Source organism: Pseudorasbora parva, chromosome 16 (assembly GCF_024679245.1).
Source record: "Pseudorasbora parva isolate DD20220531a chromosome 16, ASM2467924v1, whole genome shotgun sequence".
Lineage (NCBI taxonomy): Eukaryota > Metazoa > Chordata > Actinopteri > Cypriniformes > Gobionidae > Pseudorasbora > Pseudorasbora parva.
Window position 1 is genome coordinate 28,532,612 of NC_090187.1, and position 19,781 is coordinate 28,552,392.

The 19,781-nt window shown below is 37.1% G+C and overlaps 1 protein-coding gene across 4 annotated transcripts; it reads left to right on the top strand.

Moving 5' to 3' along the window:
• The first annotated feature begins 673 nt into the window (after nucleotides 1-673).
• On the top strand, nucleotides 674-19,552 carry lepa (leptin a). Of its 4 annotated transcripts, none has more exons than XM_067419693.1 (3): nucleotides 674-722; nucleotides 18,383-18,573; nucleotides 18,684-19,552. In XM_067419693.1, exons 2-3 carry the CDS (start codon nucleotides 18,427-18,429, stop codon nucleotides 19,044-19,046), a joined length of 510 nt encoding a protein of 169 aa, XP_067275794.1. In that variant the 5' UTR covers nucleotides 674-722; nucleotides 18,383-18,426; the 3' UTR covers nucleotides 19,047-19,552. The 4 variants fall into 4 exon arrangements, with proteins under 4 accessions (XP_067275794.1, XP_067275793.1, XP_067275792.1 ...); XM_067419692.1 differs by lacking the exon at nucleotides 674-722 and adding an exon at nucleotides 13,025-13,155; XM_067419691.1 differs by lacking the exon at nucleotides 674-722 and adding an exon at nucleotides 17,105-17,239.
• The last annotated feature ends 229 nt before the right edge of the window (nucleotides 19,553-19,781 follow it).

The following is a 19,781-nucleotide window of genomic DNA, read 5'->3' on the forward strand; positions in this document are numbered from 1 at the left end:
GGCCTGTACTGTACATAAAGAACATTTTTTAATTAGAATATTGTCATTTATTTGCAGAAAATGACAACTGGTCAAAATAACAAAACAAATTTTTATATATATATATATATATATATATATATATATATATATATATATATATATATATATATAGACATAGATATATATATTAGGGATGTCACTCTAATAATTTCACTCGATTAATTTAAATTCCTTAATGCGTTAAAATTATTTACACAATTAATGCACATAAAGTACAGAAAGTGGGTGAAGCTACGTCATTAACGTAACATTCATCACAAGTTAGATAGTCTAAGAAGTCAGGAGCAGTCTGTCACGTTACACTAAAGAAACTAAGGTGAGAACTCAATTGCAGAGAAATGTGAATTTATTAAACATAAAATAAACAACATAAAACAAAACCCACGAGGGGGCAAAACAACTGGTTTCAAAAACATAAACTCAAAACACACCAACACAGGGCAACAGGATACGGAGACATAACAAGGATTCCACAAAGACTGACAAACACAAGGAGCTTATAAAGGGAAGAAATTAAGAGGGACAGGTGGGAGAAATGAAACACTAATCAGATAACAAGGGGGGAGGGATCAGACAATGACAGAAGCACAAAGACCATACTGACAACCCCACATGTGCACACAAGACAGGACAGGCATGTGACACAGTCACACTGAGCACCTACAGCACCTGTAACTCTGGTAGGAGGAAATTTCCATTCTAACTCTTAACCCGATTCTGATTCTCTGTTTGTGATCAGACCATTTTAAGCCTTTAAACTAAGGATCCAGTAATCAAATTCATTCAAACAATCAGTCCAAAACAGAGAGAATATTGCAAATGCTCTACAAATGCAAAAGACCTTGCTAGACTTACTAGAGGGAAGAACTGAGAAATTTTACTTTAAAGATTTTTAGTTGTCCAGCCAAATTTATTATAGGTACTGGAAATCTGGTAATTGTATGTTACATGAAAAAATCTTGATTTTGACCCCTATTTTGAAATCACTGTACTCTGCCTTTGTATTGTCTCCACCAAGGCAAATGGCAGTAACTTACACATTATCAATATTTGGTTGCTGGTCACATTTACAAAATCATTATAACACTTGTATAAAATCTATGCTAGTGATCATGGTATTTATTTTAGATGATTTGCAATTGCTTTTTATATGGCACAGTTTGGTAGCCTATTGGACGCTATAGGCTGCTATAGCTAGCTGAAAAAAAGCAGATTTATCTGATTTGTTTTGAGTTACACAATGTTTTTTTTACCTTGACCTTTATGTCTGAGTTTCAAAGCCATCTCAACCATCCTTAAATGCGTTGAGTAAAAACATGTTTTACTGCAGGTATCGTGTGTCAGTCAGAAGTGTTCCAGTGACAGATGTACAGGCTACTGTAATTTAAATGCAGCAAACTTTAATGGAAAGTAAAACTAAGACTGAATAGTCTACCATAACTCCAGGCCAACACAGTAACTTCTAAACAATAGCAGAGTATCCTAACTCAATTTAAGCATTCTAAAACAAAGGCAAAGGACAGTAACTGCTGTTATGGTGTTCTGCCTCTCCTGGGCTTTTGGAAGTTACTGTTAAGACAACCCATTATTTTTATCGATAAAACAACGGAATTGACTCAAGATACTTATCCACATTATAAAGGAGGTCTTGAATGTCTTAAAATATCCGGTTGCATATAGAGACTACATTGCATTTTTAGTGAATTGTGCTTTGCTTTAAAACACAAGCTCTGTCGTATTCTGCAATTGTTTCTGAAAAGCACAATTTTGGTGTCGTACAGTAAGTGCACGAGAGTCTGTTGATGGACAAAGAACAAACCTTGTTTGCACCATTAGCGTAGACGTTGCCCACCCAGATTAACAGCTTTCCCATCCTTTCAGATCCAGGAAAAAAAAAAATGTATATATATTGTAGCGCTATCCAACTCGGTGCACGCCATGCAGAGGGAGTTTGAAAGACAACCGTTTATCCCGCCCCTCGGATTGAGCCCTGTCAATGGTGAGTTTCCAGACCAAACATCTTGATGTGGGTCTGGCTTGTCAGGCTTTGGTTCAAGGGGACCCAATTGCTATGTAGCACAGATCGGATATGACCGGCGTGAACAACTAAGCAGGATTCCGATATTCGGTCTCAAGCCTCATTCATATGTGGACATTTAAAGTGCATAGAGCTGCTTGTTTTATTTGTTGATTAAATATATAAAACTTGCTGAAATGTTTTCAGTGTGTGCACTGTTCTTTTTGAACACTTTCATCTCCTTTGAACAAAACCGTGATTAGGGATGGGTACCAAGACCCAGTATTAAATCAGTCCTGGTGATAAATTATGAAAGACTACAGTATCCGTAAGCTTTGCTATCAGTTCTGCTGTCGGTACTGGAGCAATGACTAAAATACACTTAATATTTATTATCGGAACATAGATGTGATATTGCGAATTTTATATTGCCAGCCGTTTCTATAAGCAATAATATGAGAGAGAGAGAGAGAGAGAGAGAGAGAGAGAGAGAGAGAGAGAGAGAGAGAGAGAGACCTCACGCAGAGCTACAGCATGATATGACAGTCCCTGTTAATGAGTGACGATGTCCATGAGTGACGATATCCATGGCCAACAAAAGTTTAGTTTTGTTACACTTCAAGCCTGGGATAAAAATCTGATTGTATTTTCAATTGTGGTTGCCAAGAATTATAAATAGATGATTAGGTAAAACTATTAGTAGTCTAATAAACCCTGACCATTGTGTGAAAGGCAAAGAGAAAGTTCTCGCAGCTTTAAAAAGCATTAATCTATCAATCTGTACGGTGAAAACTATACAGTGTTATTTTATATTTGATTACTTTATTAGATGTCTTTTGTAGGCCATTATCTGAACAGTAATGTTAGACCTTCCTGAGATTAAAGCACTGTATTTCATTTGTATCTGTTTATTGTATTTATTTGTCCATTTGTTTGTACTTTGTTTTTTTGTTCTTGTTCTTATTATGCATATAAAACACAAAACATTCCACATTGGTCTGGAAACTCACCATTGACAGGGCTCAATCCGAGGGGCGGGATAAACGGTTGTCTTTCAAACTCGCTCTGCACACGATAGGATAACGCTACAACCAACCAGAGCAATGAAGGTGAAACAGAGCTTGTTGATAGATTAAACATTCGCCGTATCCGGTCGGCAAAACTCTGAACACATCTTCCCTTTTTAAGAATGACTTCAGTGCCGTTCTTTGTTCTTTTCTCAGAGAAAAGCTTAACTCCAAGTCTTCCAGAAGGGCGGTCAAAGCTGATTCGAAAGACCGCCGTTCGCCAGTTTCTGTGTTTACTAGAAGCACGCAAACGCAACTCGGCCGTCGTAATTATGGCCCCGCCCACCGACTCTATACACGATGTGATTGGCCCGGCAAGAGTAAAGCCGGGTGCACACTGTGCGATTTTGGCCACGATTTGGCCGTCTGAGACAAATTTAGCAAATCCTAAAAGATTCCTCAGATCCTAGGCTAAAATCTGACGTCTTTGGTCGTTAGTTTGACATGTTCACCGGCAGCCGATTAATGAGCGCTGCGATCAAATTTGACCTCAGATGAAATTCTGGCAGTGTCAGAAGATTTGGCACAGAATCCTACAGTGTGACTTCTCCTACGACGACAGTCAAATATCTCAGTTTTTCAAGACAAACTATGACCAAAACGAGAGCTACAGATTTGTTTGTAGCCCGCATTTCAGTTCCGCGTGTAATGCAGCTCACCGTCACTGAACGCATCATTTATTGATGATTTAAAACTCCAGACGAGTTTTCTTGTGCTCGTCCGTTTTTAGCGCGCCTTCACTATCGTACAGTCTGACATTAATGCCAACTGAGATCTTACAGTGTGACATGACTTACATCGGGGATCATGTTTGTACAGTTTGACAAGGGACATTCGCAAAGGATTTTGAAAAATCGCACAGTGTGCAGGACCCATTAGGCGAATACAGCTCAGAAGGGTATTGAGAGTTGCTAGACGACACTCGCGGGCAGATTAGATTTGCTGCCGCTAGGGTGCGTCTAGATTTCTAGGCTAGATAAGAGTAGTAATACCGTTAAAACCTTAACGATACACATCCCTAACCGTGATAATATTGATAATCGGGATAATTTGGGTCATTATAATCGTGATATGAAATTTTCATCCCTAGTAACACAGAGATAGTGTTGTTATTTCTCAACAGCTGAGTAAGGTATTACATTGAAAAGATAATTGCCATAGCTAGGTGGCGCTCTAAGAGTGGTCATTCTAAAGCATTATCTATTCCAGTGGTGTGCGGTCCATATAATCTGTGAATGCTCTGCATACAAAAAGCCATCCATGGACTCTATGATTATGACTCTACTGATTACTAACACTATAATAAATTCCCTTGTATGAGGTGTACCATAAAGCTGATATAAAAATGTCAGTTAGGCTTGCCACGGTAGATGTTGCCTGTGTTACCAGTGTTCAGACTCAACACCGGTTACATCACTTGCACACTGTGGCACCGCCCCACCGCCTTTTAGATTTTTTTATAGTAATAAAATAGCTTAGTTCAGTTATAGAGAACAGACAATACAAATAAAAACTGAACGTTTCTGCTTAATAAAGCATGATCCGAACGAGTGTCGCCGCACAAACGCAGCAGGAGTTAGATTTCATTTATCCCGAGAGAGGAGCTGACAATATGATTGCGGAAGATTTGTTTTCAAAGCGAAATGTAAAAGTGCCTATTTAAGGGAGTTTGTCATTGTACTGTGGTCTTGTTGTGTTTTTCATTAAGAATAATAGGCTAATGAACCCACAATTCGAAGCAATCCACCCGAGTTGGCGCTAATTACGTAACTTTCATAGGAATTTATTGAAACCACTCGCTTTGCTTTGCTCTGCTCCGGTATTAATGCCAGAGCGGCCGTCTGCATGTTACTTTCGGTCAGATAGAATTAATGATATAAAAGCCCAGTCGGTGATACCGGTATTACCGGTGTTGTCACACGTCGATTAACCGGTGGGAAAATTTCCTCACCGTTACATATTACATTAGTAATATTTGTTGTTAATAATACGTATGTAACGCTGTCATTTATTTCTTTGCCAAACGACGGTAATTTAACGACATAATGACAGAAATTTTCTTCACATCTGTAGTTCCGGGTATGCGGATCCACCGCAGCTTCATCTATGTTTGTTGCTATGCATTGTCATCACTGTCCCGCATTCTCATTGGTTTAATGCGCAGGGATCTCTCGCAATGGAACGATGGATATTTTTCTTACACCAAACCCATTGATTCGCTTCAAAAGGTCTTTAATAAAACCCCGGAGCTGTGTGGAGCACTTTTAAAACGGATGGATGTACTTTTTTGGCCTTCAAATTTTGGGCTGCCATTAAAAAGCTTTGATCAGCCAGGACATTTTTTAATCCAACTCAGATTGGATTCTCTGAAAGAAGAAAGTCATATTCACAAGATGGCTTGAGGAGAGTAGCCTAAATTTTGGGATACATTTATTTTTTGGGTGAAGTATCCTTTTAAGCCTAGTAATGAATATGTAATGAGTTGTAGGATTGCCATATTCAGCCGCATGATTACTTAACCCCACTGGAACAATCACTATGGATTGAACAATCACATGGATAGAAATGTCTTTTAAATGACTACTTGCTTACTGTAAAAACCAGGATTAGCCAATACGTCTTCATCATAGGTCATTTTTTTGATTATGTTTGTTTTAGACAGCAATTATCTTGTATAACTGTGACTTATGTTCATGGGAGACTGCAAAGGTGACTAAAACGCATCATTTCCTTGTGTGTGACGTAGAAAGACAGAGTAGAGCTCGGCAATGATGCCGAATGCAGAAACCATTGCCCGTTCCCTGGTCAGTGTAATGGCTCATGGCTCAACTTTGTTTTTCTTTTGTCACACTTTCCGCACTCTCTCTCTCTTTCTTGGAACTCTACTTTATGGATATCTCGTGAGCAGTTCTGAGAAAAGCTTGGCCAATCCCAAAAAAAAAAAAAAAAACTCCTTTGCTTCTCCAGCATCAACACTAGACCTGATCTCAAAGCCAAATTGTCTCTGGAATTTTTAGCCGGTGCTTGGACTGATTTTATAAATGATTGTTCTGTTCTAATCATTTCCGTGTGTTAAATCAGATTAAAGATTTTCTTTCCGTAGGAGGCTTCTGTAGGAGGCTGAAAACTGTTTTCATTTGCACAGCTGTGCCATGCTGTTGCATGTAAGAACTTAACTTGCATACTTCATTATAATTTAAATATTGGTACAGAGATGTTAATTTAATTTAAACTCATTATAATTTAAATATTGGTACAGAGTGCTTTCAGTGCTTCAAGATAACTTTTTTTTTTGTTATTTTTTTTTTTTTCCAAATGAAATATTTCCTTGAAATATATTGTCACGATGCAAAACGGGTCAAAGTATCATGATTCACACAATTGTTGTATCATTAAAAATTTGAATGTGTCAAATGTGTTTTTCTTCTGTTAAAAAAAATGTAATATTGTAAAATATTATTAAAATGTAAAATTTCTTCTATTTTAAAATATTTAAAAATGTAATTCATTATGCAAAGCTGAATTTTTAGCATCATTACTCCAGTCTTCAGTGTCACATGATCCTTAAAAAATCCTTCTAATATGAAGATTTCTAATATGAACATGAATATGAATATGATCATTATTATTATCAATGTTGAAAACAGTTTATTTTTCAGGATTCTTTGATGAATAGAAAGTTCAAATGAATAATATTCATTTTAAATAGAATCTTTTGTAACATTATAAATGTCTTGTCTTTCACTTGCTGAATACATTTATTAATTTCTTAATATTCTAACATTCTTATTGGCCCAAAACCTTTCAACGGTAGTACAATGTTGCCAAAGCATTCTATTTCAGATAAATACTGTTCTTTTGAACTTTCTACTCATCAAAGAATCCTAGGGAAAAAAAGTTTTACACAACTGTTTTATTTATAAATGGGTCAATGATGTGATGGGACATTTTTTTTTTTTTTTTTTGTCCAAAGGCCATAAAAATAATAAAAACAAAGATATGACATCCAATGTATCCTGTAAAGTAGTACAATTTTAACCCTTTTATTGAATATAAAAAGGCTTTAATTATATTTTAACATATAAAGATTTATTTCTACATTATGTTTAAGATTTTTAAGTGTCAAAAGGTCATTCGGTTTAACTGTCCAAAGGCCAATACAGCCATTTCAATTGTGATTAAAATACCTTAAAATGTTATAAATTAATATATTTTATAACATAATATATTAACATCGTGCAAAATGGTATAAAAATTGTGTAGACGTCGTTGCTTTGTTATGAGAAAAATGTCCGTAAAAATTCAGAATGTCATCCGGTGTAACCAATATAAAGACACCATTTTGGATCAAGTCATGTGGTCAATATAATGTGGCATAATGTGACATTATTCAGACACCTGCAAAGGACCACATGGTCATGAAACAGAGTAAGTAACTTTCTATAAACTATTTGAAACTATTTGTCGCTTCTAACTTGATCTCTGTTTGGTTGAACTGGGCTTAGTGGGCTAAGCTAAATGCTATCAGATCGGCACCGCACATCAGAGAGATTAAGTGCACGTACTGAGACGATCTGATAGCATTTAGCTTAGCCCACTAAGCCTAGTTCATTCACTATGGTACCAAACAGAGATCAAGTTAGACGCGACCAAACACCTCCACGTTTTTCCTATTTAAATACAGTTACACGAATAGTTAAACGATCAAGTATGGTGAAATAAAATAAAACGTGGCGCTTTTCTAAGCGGATTAAAAAGGAGAACTATAATGTATGACGGAATAGCACTTCTGAAAGTATTTCGACTCGGCGGAGTAAAAAGTCACTCCTGAAAAATCCTCCCTCACATCTCCCCCTCTCATTTCTGTCAATAGGGGGGAGGGGGAGATGTGAGGGAGGATGTTTCAGCCGGGACTTTTTAGTTGGCTTATTGAAGTGTGCATGTGTGATCGGTGACAAAAAATCCAGCTAGCGAGCTAGCGTTTTGCATGAAATAAGGACATTAATAAAAAAATTGTAAAGATGTTCTCTTCTCATGCAGCAGAAGTAGAAGAGGTTTAGTCAAAACGCTGCATCCGTAACTGCATGAGGGATAATATGAGCCGTAAATCTCCCGCTGACACGCTGCACGCTTTATTTAACATCACAAATTATGTAACATTTGAAAAACTCAGATACGGACATTATTATTTTTGACGTCACTTCACGGAAATAGTGTAAATATATGTAAATGCGATTTAGTTGCATTGTCAGTTTATGGTTTGCATGTAAACGGGGAAAACTGATTATTTCAATAAGCTGATTTTTTTAAATTATCAGCTTACTGGTGTGCATGTAAACGCACCCAATTGGACTAACCTCTTCTACTTGAGAACAAATGAGAACAGATCTTTACAATTTTCTGGGTCTTAAAAGAATCTGCGTTTGTGATATATGTCCTTATTTCATGCAAAACGCTAGCTTGCTCTGTCTGGATGCATTTAAATCTGCTCTGAGTTAGCGTTTTTTTTTTTTTGTTTTTTTTTGTCACCTATCACACATGCGCACTTCAATAAGCCGACAGAAAGCAGGTTAATGCGTTTACATGCGGCACAAAATCGAGGTAAGAGGCAAAAAACTACCCGTCCCGACCAGTTTATGCTTACGCTGTTTATGACCTTACTCCGATAAAAGAAAAAGGGTTACCCTGTTTACATGACCAATGTACTCTTCTTCCCTCTTCACATTGTCTGCTGAGCCAGCATGTAAAAATATACAATAATGTGTTGTTGTGTGAAGTTTGAATGACGCAAGGATACATGGCAGCATTCCTGAACAATCTGTGTTCCTCTCACTATCAGTCTCTGGAGAAAACTCCAGCTCCAGGAATAGAAACACACGTACCCCCAAAAACTACTAAAATAGCACACACTACAGGAATAGACACATTTCCTCTGTGGCCTTGTTCGCTGGATTCCCGTAACTTTGGCTGAGCGTGAAGAATCACGCGGCCATTGCGAATGGTGGAAGCTGGGTGTCAGGTTTAATATAATGAATGCAACACAGAGCAGATGTGGCGCAACCTCTGGACAACTGTCATGCTAATGCTAAAAGAGAGCCTGAAATGCCAGACGCACATGCAGCTGAACATTTTTGCTGAACCTCTAGTGATTTACTGTGTGCTGCTGGATGTAGCGTTGAATAATACATACATACTGTGAGGACATTTCCCAATGGCACATTCACATTCCTGCAGTTTCCCACTCATACACTTTTTCTGTGGAAAGAGAAGGTTACTCACAGCCTCAGTTATGGGAATTCAGGTAACATATTTCTTTGGTTTTTGTACTGTATTTTTTATACATCCGGGTTTCTGAAGACAATGTAATGATAGGCCTACTTATTGGACCTTTTTATGAGGTTGATACATTGTTTCTATCTATCTATCTATCTATCTATCTATCTATCTATCTATCTATCTATCTATCTATCTATCTATCTATCTATCTATCTATCTATCTATCTATCTATCTATCTATCTATCTATCTATCTATCTATCTATCTATCTATCTATCTATCTATCTATCTATTAGGGGTGACCCCTAATAGTCGAAGATTCAATGCATCGATATGCAGGACCGGATTTGACCATTGATCTCATGGTCGAATCTTTGCGGGTGTTATGAAAAGAGGATCATACCATTTTGGCAATATGGGGGTGCTCAATATTAGTGTTATAAAGACGTGTCGCATGATCGCCCCTTTAAGGGCACTGAGCTTCGAGCTTCGGCACTGACACGCCGCACCTTTAAAATTCGAACACATATAGGCCTACACCGACGGTGGCATTCGACACCTGTCCGCGGCGATTAAATGTATATTTCCCTCAAATCGTGAATGTACATACTGATTTCACCCTGTGCTACAAGATACACTCATCGTGCAGCTCTTCTGTCAGAAGTCGATTCAAAATTGAGCTCAAGTGTATACAGTCCCTGACAAAAGTCTTGTCGCTTATCTATTTTCTAGAAATACCTGATATTAACCTGACTTTTAATTAATTAATTGGTGTTAAAAATAGCTCATATGAAAAGCTAAAACCCTCCCAAATGATGTTTAATGCACTGAAATAAATAATTTTCACAGAAAAAATATTTATAATTTAATCAAGACAGAAAGGTCAAATTTTGGCAAGACAAAAGTTTTGTCGCCTATACAGAAATTGAACAAATTTACTGCAAATACAAAAATATGTCAGCAAATTAAGTTGTGGTGCTGTGAGATCCAAATTTAATATCTTGTATGACTTCCATGAGCTTGAAGGACTGCATCCATGCGGTTTGGCAAGGATTCATACAATTTATTGATGAAGTCATCAGGAATAGTTAAGAAAGCAGTCTTGCATGCCTCCCAGAGTTCATCAATATTCTTTGGTTTCGTCTTCCATGCGTCCTCTTTCATCCTACCCCACATATGCTCAATGATGTTCATGTCTGGGGACTGGGCTGGCCAATCCTGGAGCATCTTGATCTTCTTCGCCTTGAGGAACTTTGATGTGGAGATGGAAGTATGCGATGGAGCACCGTCCTGCTGCAGAATTTGGCCTCTTTTATGGTTGGGAATATAAAAGGTAGCTAAGATTTCTTGGTATTTTAGACTATTGATGTTGCCTTCCACCCTGCAGATCTCTCGCACACCCCCATACTGGATGTAACCCCAGACCATGATTTTTCCGCCACCAAACTTCACTGTTTTCTGGGTGAATCTCGGATCCATTCTGACTCCAGTAGGTCTCCTGCAATATTTGCGGCGACTGTGGTGTAATTCAACAGAAGATTCATCTGAAAAATCCACCTTCTGCCACTTTTCCAGCGTCCATCCTTTTAGCAGGCTGTGGGCCTTGGCAAATGCCACACGGTTTTTCAATTGTCATTTGTTTAGTGCTGGCTTCTGGGCACTGATTCGACCATGGAGGCCATTACGAGACAGAATCCGACAAACTGTTCTGGTTGACACAGGGACTTCAGGTGACCAGGTCTCGTGGAGCTCTGCTGCAGTGGAAAATGGGCTGGCCTTGTATTTTCGAGCCAACAAACGGTCCTCTCGAGCAGTTGTCTTGCGGGGTCTGCCTGACCTGGGCTTGTCAAAAACGTCTCCAGTCTCTTCAAATCTTTTTTTTATCCTCTGTACTTGACGCTGAGACACATTGAAGGTGTCTGCCACATCAGCAGTGGATCTGGTCTTCAGCCTCTTGATAATCAAAACTTTAGTCTCTGGGTGAATCTTAGGCATGTTTGCAGAGGTCTAGTTGCAGTTGACGTGAAGGTCTAGCGTACTGGGGTTCTTTTCATACACACTTGAGACCTAATTGATCCATTATTAGTCACAGGTGAAGCTCATATGACAAGGTGACAACACTTATGTCTTTGCAAAAATTGACTCAATGGGCTTTACCAAGCTGTGAATATTAGAATACTTTTTGAAAGTTTAGTTTTTCACTGAAACATTATCACAAAAGCTGGTGGGATTAAAATGAGCCATTTCTTGTAAAAAAAATTTTGATTAGAAATATATTTCAGCGGCACAAGTGTCAATTTGTTTCACCAAAACAAACAAAAGGATAACGCCCCTCCCCCCAAAAGGGTCTCAGCCCTATTTTGATAGCCCCGTCCCCAAAATGAGCCAAAAGTCCAACTAACGAACATATTACAATTATGACAAGATTAGAGTTATAGCGATCACTAAAACACAAACCGTTCTCATAAACAACTCGATAGAACAGGAGCCGACAGTCCAACTAACGGACATATTACAATTATGACAATATTAGAGTTATAGCGATCACAAAACACAAACAGTTCTCATGACCAACTCAATAGTACACTAGCTTGATAGTCCAGTTAACGACTTATTACAATTATGACCGAATAAGGGTTATATAGATCATGAAAAGCGGAAACAAACCTATATTAGGAGTATAGTATCTTACTTGTGGGACACATTTTGTGAGCTGACGCTTGAAACACTGAGATTTAGATGCTCCATACGGTGTGGCAATGAAAGGGTCTTTATCATCGCTAAAGTGAGCGACAATACGATCGCAAATGAACAAACAAGTGAACATGACACACAAGCATATTCAAGCAAATGCCAGCATATATTAGTTCTCGGTGTCTCTGTCCATAATGTGTGTTGTGTCTTTCGAATAATGACATACACTGAGCGCTCTCTTCTCATTATCAATAGTAGACACGCCCCTTACCTGCTGATTGGCTACAAGTTTGTTATTGTACTCGGCCCTGATTTGAAATAACGCTTACCCCACCTTTAATGAGGGGTAATTGAGAATGATTGGGGGAAAGTCACATGAGGGGAGGCAATGCCTCCATCACGCTATGACTGGATATTGGATATATTGATTAGTGTGATTACTGCGATAAATCTTGCTACTTGTTTTCGTGCGCATTCTGGAATTGGCCTGAATCAATGTGCCGCACAAGTCCTGAAAAGTGAAGCCAAAGCGCCTCGATCGCCCCCCATGTGACTGGATGCATTAGGTCATAAACCCCGCCCTCTCCATGAAATGTAATAGGTCGTTTTAGGCTGATTTTATCACACAGACGTTAGGTCTAGGTTTTGTTGTTTAAATTATTTTCTTTTTAGTTAGTTATTTGATGCTATGAAAATGTGGGTGTGGCATTATGATTGACAGCTGAGATTGGCTGCTTCTCTTAGCGAAGTAGTCACTCTGGCACTAACGGACATTTTTCGGGAACTTCTGGAGGAGATTGGAGTTTTAACTTTAATATCTATTTCCATAACGGTTTATTTAAAAAAAAAAAAAATGTTTGTGGGTGGGATCTTGATATCACGGCTCAACTTCGCGCTCACTACTGCGCAGACTCTGGCTCCAAGATGTCAGCATCATATTTAAACACTGGTGGCTTGATTTACATCAATGGACTGACGTGAAGATGCGTCGTCCATCTTTTTTTACAGTCTGGCCTGAATGAAGACAATGATGGTGTTAATGGGAAGACTAATTAAAAAGTAAGTAAACAATTTAGCCACTTATATATATTACTGCTTTATATCGTATCAAAATCAAATCTGAAATGGCCTGAAAACATGATGACTGGGTTTTTTTTATCAGCTTTTATCAGAGAAATTAAAGGTAGGCCTACATCGTTGTGTCTATAGTGTGAACAAGCTTGATGACTGCTGAAAATAAGTTGACTATTAAAAAAGAAAAGCTGTTACTGCCTTTAGTTATTATTTTGTGAGGAAAGGCATAAAAACACTTGATGATTAATACCTGATTTTAATTAATAGAACATTATATTTAGTGTAAAATAATAAATAATCTATCTAAACGGTGTGTTTTAATGTTTTAAACAGCAATATTGTGATTTTTTTTTTTTCCCACATTCTCCTTTCCATATGTTCAGTGTTATTGCTATAACCACACACACACACACATACACACGCACACCTTATTAACCTCATAGAAAGTTTCAAAAAGAAGGCCTATCATTTTATTTTCTTCAGAAATGTGTTGGATTCCTGGAACTGAGGTTTGAGTAACTTTCTTACCACATAAAAAAAAGGAAGATGCAAAGAGTTATTGTACAAGTGGGAAACTGCAGGAATGTAAATTGGCAAATGTCCTCACACGGTATGTTTTATTCAATGCTGCATCCAGAAGAACAAAGTAATCACTGGGGTTCAGCTAAAATTGGCAGTCGTGGCCGAATGTTTAGAGAGTCAGATTGGTTACTCAGAGCTTGCAGGTTTGGTTTTAAATACCAGCAGGTGCCGTTGATCAAGGCAGCTAACCCCTAATCGCTCCCTGGGCTCCACAGCAAAAATGGCTGACCACTGCTTCAGGTGTGTGTTTGTTCACTGCTGATCCTTGTGTGAGAGCATTAAAAAGGATGTGTTAGTTTCAGATGGGTACAAATTCTATGGGTATTGGTACCATATGTAGCCTTCACGTCACTTTCACACTGAACAAAAATGACAGCATAGTGGTTGGCCCTGACTGTCAATAAAATGTTCTGCTTTCTTTAATTTGATAGATCTGGGTATGTATCATGAATCAATACACTGATGTATAACTTTGTTTTGAAATCGGCCCATCGCTATACGTGGTTATTTATTTATTTTGCGCACAAAAACTATTCTCGTCACTTCATAAAAATGAATGTAGAATCACTAGTGACATTGGCTTTGTAACGACGTCTTTAGTGCCTTTTATGGGTCTTGAGAGAGGAAAAGACATTGGTGTCAATAAAGGCCTTTCTGAACCATCGGATTTCAACAAAAATATCTTAATTTGTGTTCCAAAGATCTTCGGTCTTACGGGTGTCGAGGGTAAGTAATTAATGAGAGAATTTTCATTTTTGGGTGAACTAACCCTTTAAGAGTTTCTCCTAAACCGGCAAGTTAGGAGCTACTTTTATCCTTAAGATGTTTTGTGATTATGGCCCCAGATTAAAAAAAATCTGATGAGAGATTAAATTAGTTTGAAGCACATTAAATTTCTATGCACATCCAATTCTAACTTTTCAGGCATGCAGGTATTGAAAGTTACAGTCACAGAGTGTTCACCATGGGGCTCTGTGAACTGTCTTGCAGGAGAGACCGCAAGATTTGTCCAGTACAGCAACCTGGCCACCCACAGTTGGGCCGTACTGTGACTCACAACACCAGCACTGACTGTTCAATACTCTAGATCGATTTTTCGGAACACTGTTCCTGTATAGGAACTAACACTGCATCTTTCAGAAGTTTCACTTTGACACACCTACTGATCTTGAAGTGTGAATTTTCTGTGTAGAATATAGCGAAAATATCCAAAATTGTGTGCTTCGTGGATAGGAGGTAGAGCATTTTTTTTTTTAAATGGGACCTGCAGAGACCTGCACATCCATCTGAAATAGCTGGGGGGTAGGAAGAAAGTTTGTTTCAATGCTTTGAAAAAAATCACTACCACACCATAGCTAGCAAAACAACTAACTAGCATAACAACTCACTTGTCCAGCGGATTGCTTTTGGGTGTGTTTTCTCCATAAACATAAGAAGAAAAAAAACAATTTAAGATTTTTAAACTTTAAACCAAACCAACGTGAATCAGAACATTCCAACAGTTTAACTAATTTAAGCAGTACAATTTTCTTGGTAAGCTAACTTTAAAGTGCTTTTTGATCCAGCTAGCTATTTTGATCCATAGGACCGGCAGGAAATTCATCAGAGAATTTCATCAGAGGAGATATTTCCTTTTTTATTGCATGAATTGAACTATTAATATTACAAATATGATAACACTTTAGTTTAGTGTCAAATTCTCACTTTACACTAGTTGCTTATTAGCACGCATATTACCAGCATATTGGCTGTTTATTAGTACTTATAAATCGCGTTATTCTGACCATATTCTACATTCTTTAAAGGGATAGTTCACCCAAAACTGAAAATTACCCTATGATTTACTCACCCTCAAGCCATTCTAGGTGTATATGACATTCTTCTTTCAAACCAATACAATTTATATATATGTATGTATGTATGTATGTATGTATGTATGTATATGTATATGTATATATATATATATATATATATATATATATATATATGTATGTATGTATGTATGTATGTATGTATGTATGTATGTATGTATGTGTATATATATATATATATGTATGTATGTATATATGTATGTATGTATGTATGTATGTATGTGTATATATATATATATATATATATATATATATATATATATATATATATATATATATATATATATATATATATATATATATATATATATATATATATATATATATATATATATATATATGTGTATATATGTATAAATCCTTGCTCTTCCAAGCATTATAGTGGCAGTGAATGAAGGACGAGTTAGGCCAAAAGAGTAAACACTGACACGATGTAGGAGTAGCATAATCTTTGACACCTCTTACAGTTCAAATAGGGCTGCAACAAACTCATGCTCCTTATCTATTATATCAAAGTCCTCCATCATTTCTCTATCAAAATGTAATTTGTGACCAGTGTTTTGTTTTGCTCTATCAGATCCACTGCACTTCCACATTCATCAATGTATCATACGTCAGGTCATGGGTTACTTTTTCGTCATAAATTGATGCATAAGGCAGTCTGTCGGAACAGTTATTTTAGTTTATAATGTTTTAAATATGGATATTTTTTCTTACACAAACTCCTTGCTTCGCTTCAGAAGGCCTTTATTAAATCTCCAGAGCCATGTGGAGTACCTTTATGATGGATGGATGGATGGATGGATGGATGGATGGATGGATGGATGGATGGATGGATGGATGGATGGATGGATGGATGGATGGATGGATGGATGGATGGATGGATGGATTTTTTTAGGCTTCAACATGTCCTCTAATCACTGTCATTATAAAGCTTAGAAGGACATTTTTAATATAACTCTGATTTTATCTGATTCATCTGAAAGAAGAAAGTTACATTCACCTAGGATGGGGGTAATTTTCCTTTTTGGGTAAACCATCCTTTTTATCCTACCCAGTAACTAAACAACTACCTTATTAGTAGAACTATTAATAAGCAGTAATTTGGAGTTTATTGAGGCAAAAGGAGTAGTTAATAAAGAATTGGACCCTAAACTAGTGTGACCAAATATTTACTTAATGCTCCATGCACACACCCACACACCTGGCACACACTATGTATTTACATCCGGATCTTGTTAATAAGTGTGTCATTTTTATTATTATTTTATTTTGACATAGTTTGGGGAGTTCCACAGCGTAATCGCATCCCTTGGGGACAATGGTACTGTAACCTAGCTTGTTTTAAAAACTCCAAATCCATAATGAATTGTAAAACACCAATTACATGAATGTGGTGGGATGTATTACAATGACAAATATTTGTAGTACATGTGTGTGTAAGATGGGATTGTTGTGCTCGTGGTGCCAGCGGGGGTGTTGTCCCCCCTCATGCTGTTCTGCACTGGGAGAATCAGGGAAGGCTGAGGTGATTCACACATGAGTCAACAGCTATCAGCTATATAAGCCTGTCCACTCATGGAGTCTGGACATCATACTATCCTCGGATCTCAAAGGTAAGTCCACTTCACTCTCTCTCTCTACTCCTTACTATACTCTCACACTGTCTGCAGCTCTGACACTCCGGTGAGCAACACTAATGTGTGATTTTGTCATATAACTTTATAGCCTTTAAAAGAATATTTTATTATATTATGGAGAAATGGTTTAATTTTCCACCCAGAGAATTATAATAAATAAATAAAAGATTAGAGTGCTTTTGGAATGAAGCAATCATTGTTTATACAAGGGTAACCTGTTCTTTAGGGAGTTCACCAGATATTGAAACCTGGCACAGAGGCTGTCGTTTTGTTCATTAGGAGGTAAGATTGAACATAGCAGAACACTTCATTGCTTAATGTTGGCCTGGGGTTCACTGACATGCACACTGTGAAGACTACAGGACTATAACCACATTAGAGTGCCCTTAGATGTGTTTTCATGTGCAAGTAACCCACTTTTTAGTGTTGTATTTTGAGGGACAAACTGTCTTCTTAAGTTGAATTTGCAGTATAACTTTAGAGGATCTTATATCAGAGATTAAATGTCATGTGCAATCAACTGAAATATCAAGACTGGATTTCAAGATGAATTGCATTAACTGCAAGTGATTTCCTAATACAGTTTGGGAGAAAGGCAGATATAGTCTAAATTGCATTTTCTATAGCTAGTTAGTAAGGACGATGGATGGATGATTGATAGATAGATTGATTGATAGATAGATAGATAGATAGATAGATAGATAGATAGATAGATAGATAGATAGATAGATAGATAGATAGATAGATAGATAGATAGATAGATAGATAGATAGATAGATAGATAGATTTTTTTATTCCCTGTGTGGAATAAGTTTAATTATATAATGCTGTTCTTTTGTACTTTGAATCCTAAAAAACATGGTTTCCAAAAAAAATGATAAAAAGCATTTGTTGATAGTACGATGTCTGACCAAATCACTGTATTTGAATGATTCCTGAATATTCTGCTTTGCCATAACACGCAGAATTAAAATAAATGTAAAATATAGTAAATAATATTTTTTTACTGTATTTCCGATCACATAAATCCAGCCTTGGTGAGGATAAGCAATTTTTAAACAATTACATTTAAAAGATTTGTAATTGACATTTATAATAATGTTGATTTTATTTCATCAGGTATTGCACTATTGCCAAGATAAAGACCCCCACACACAGGAGGAATGTATTTTCCAGCTCTTCTCTACACCTGTATTTTGAGCATGCTCCTTCTGATTGATGGCATTCCCATTCATCTGGATGTCCTCAAAAGTTTGGTCAAATGGCAGGCTGACATCATCATCCAGAGAATTGAGAAACACAATGAGAAGGTAATGGGTTAGACCTCAGTGAACTATTGCATGGCTTTTGTCCATATAAAGGTTAACAACGATGAACTTTATTGAGATCTGGTCATACTCATTTGTGTCTTCTTCCACAGCTAAATCTGCCTCCACACCTCTTCTTTGAGGATCTTTACCCTGAGGTTCCTGCTAATAAACCTATCCAGGGGGTTGGGTCCATCATGGACACCCTGACTACCTTTCAGAGGATTCTTCAAAAGCTGCCCGAGGGGCATGTGAGTCCGTTACACAGAGACGTGTCCACCCTTTTGGGTTACCTTAAGCGAAGGATGACAACTATGCATTGCACATCCAAGGAGCTTGCCAATTGGATGTCACTGGATGCTTTCTTAAAGGAGAACGCCACCCACCACATTACTGTTGGGTACATTACTTTAGACAGACTGAAACAATTCATGCAAAAGCTGATAGGTAATATAGACCAGTTGAAGAGTTGCTAATCTATTATAATAGTATGCTATTTATTATATTTATTTAAAACCATGTGTATTTATAGACCAAAGCAGGATTTTTGGCACAATTTAATGTACAAACATATTTTAAAACGATTCCCTGCTATTAAATAGAAAGCAAGTATTGTTGCTTGTGACAAATGGTGCACTAAACAATCTGTCTTTACGACATAAACATACACTAGCAATCTGATACCTGCACACATCGCCATGTCATACTTCATGCTGTTTTCAGGATGACATCAGCACTTGCTGAGCTTGCTCAGTGATGTCACTGTTTACCAGAAGCGAGGTCAGACTCTGCTGGGAAGATGGAATTATATTCCCATTTTACTTTCTTGCCGTAACACCAGCCATGTAGGACACAGACATAAACATTTTGCTACACAGTATGAATCTATGCACTTTTAATATATAATGTAAGAGTTTTGTATTTTGTGTAATGATGCATTTTTCCATAAAAAATGTGTTAACAATAAAATTCATTTATTTTATACTTGTATATATTGTAGTTCTGTTTATGTCAATGCAGTTTGCACAGTTGGCTTGACTTCTTATTAGATGTGATTTTCTCATACTCATACAGTGACTTTTTTTCTTGGTCATAATTTTTCCAGTGTTTTCCAGCGAAACTCAAAATTGAAGATGCAGCATTGGAATGGTTTTTCAGATAAATCTATCAATTACAGCCTTTTTTTGACCATACAACATAAATACATGCAA

Bases quoted from the DNA above. Each gene is read 5' to 3' on its own strand.
- lepa (XM_067419693.1), top strand. From the start codon at position 18,427: ATGTATTTTCCAGCTCTTCTCTACACCTGTATTTTGAGCATGCTCCTT. The intron at 18,574-18,683 runs GTAATGGGTTAG...CTTCTTCCACAG, and splicing joins TTGAGAAACACAATGAGAAG to CTAAATCTGCCTCCACACCT.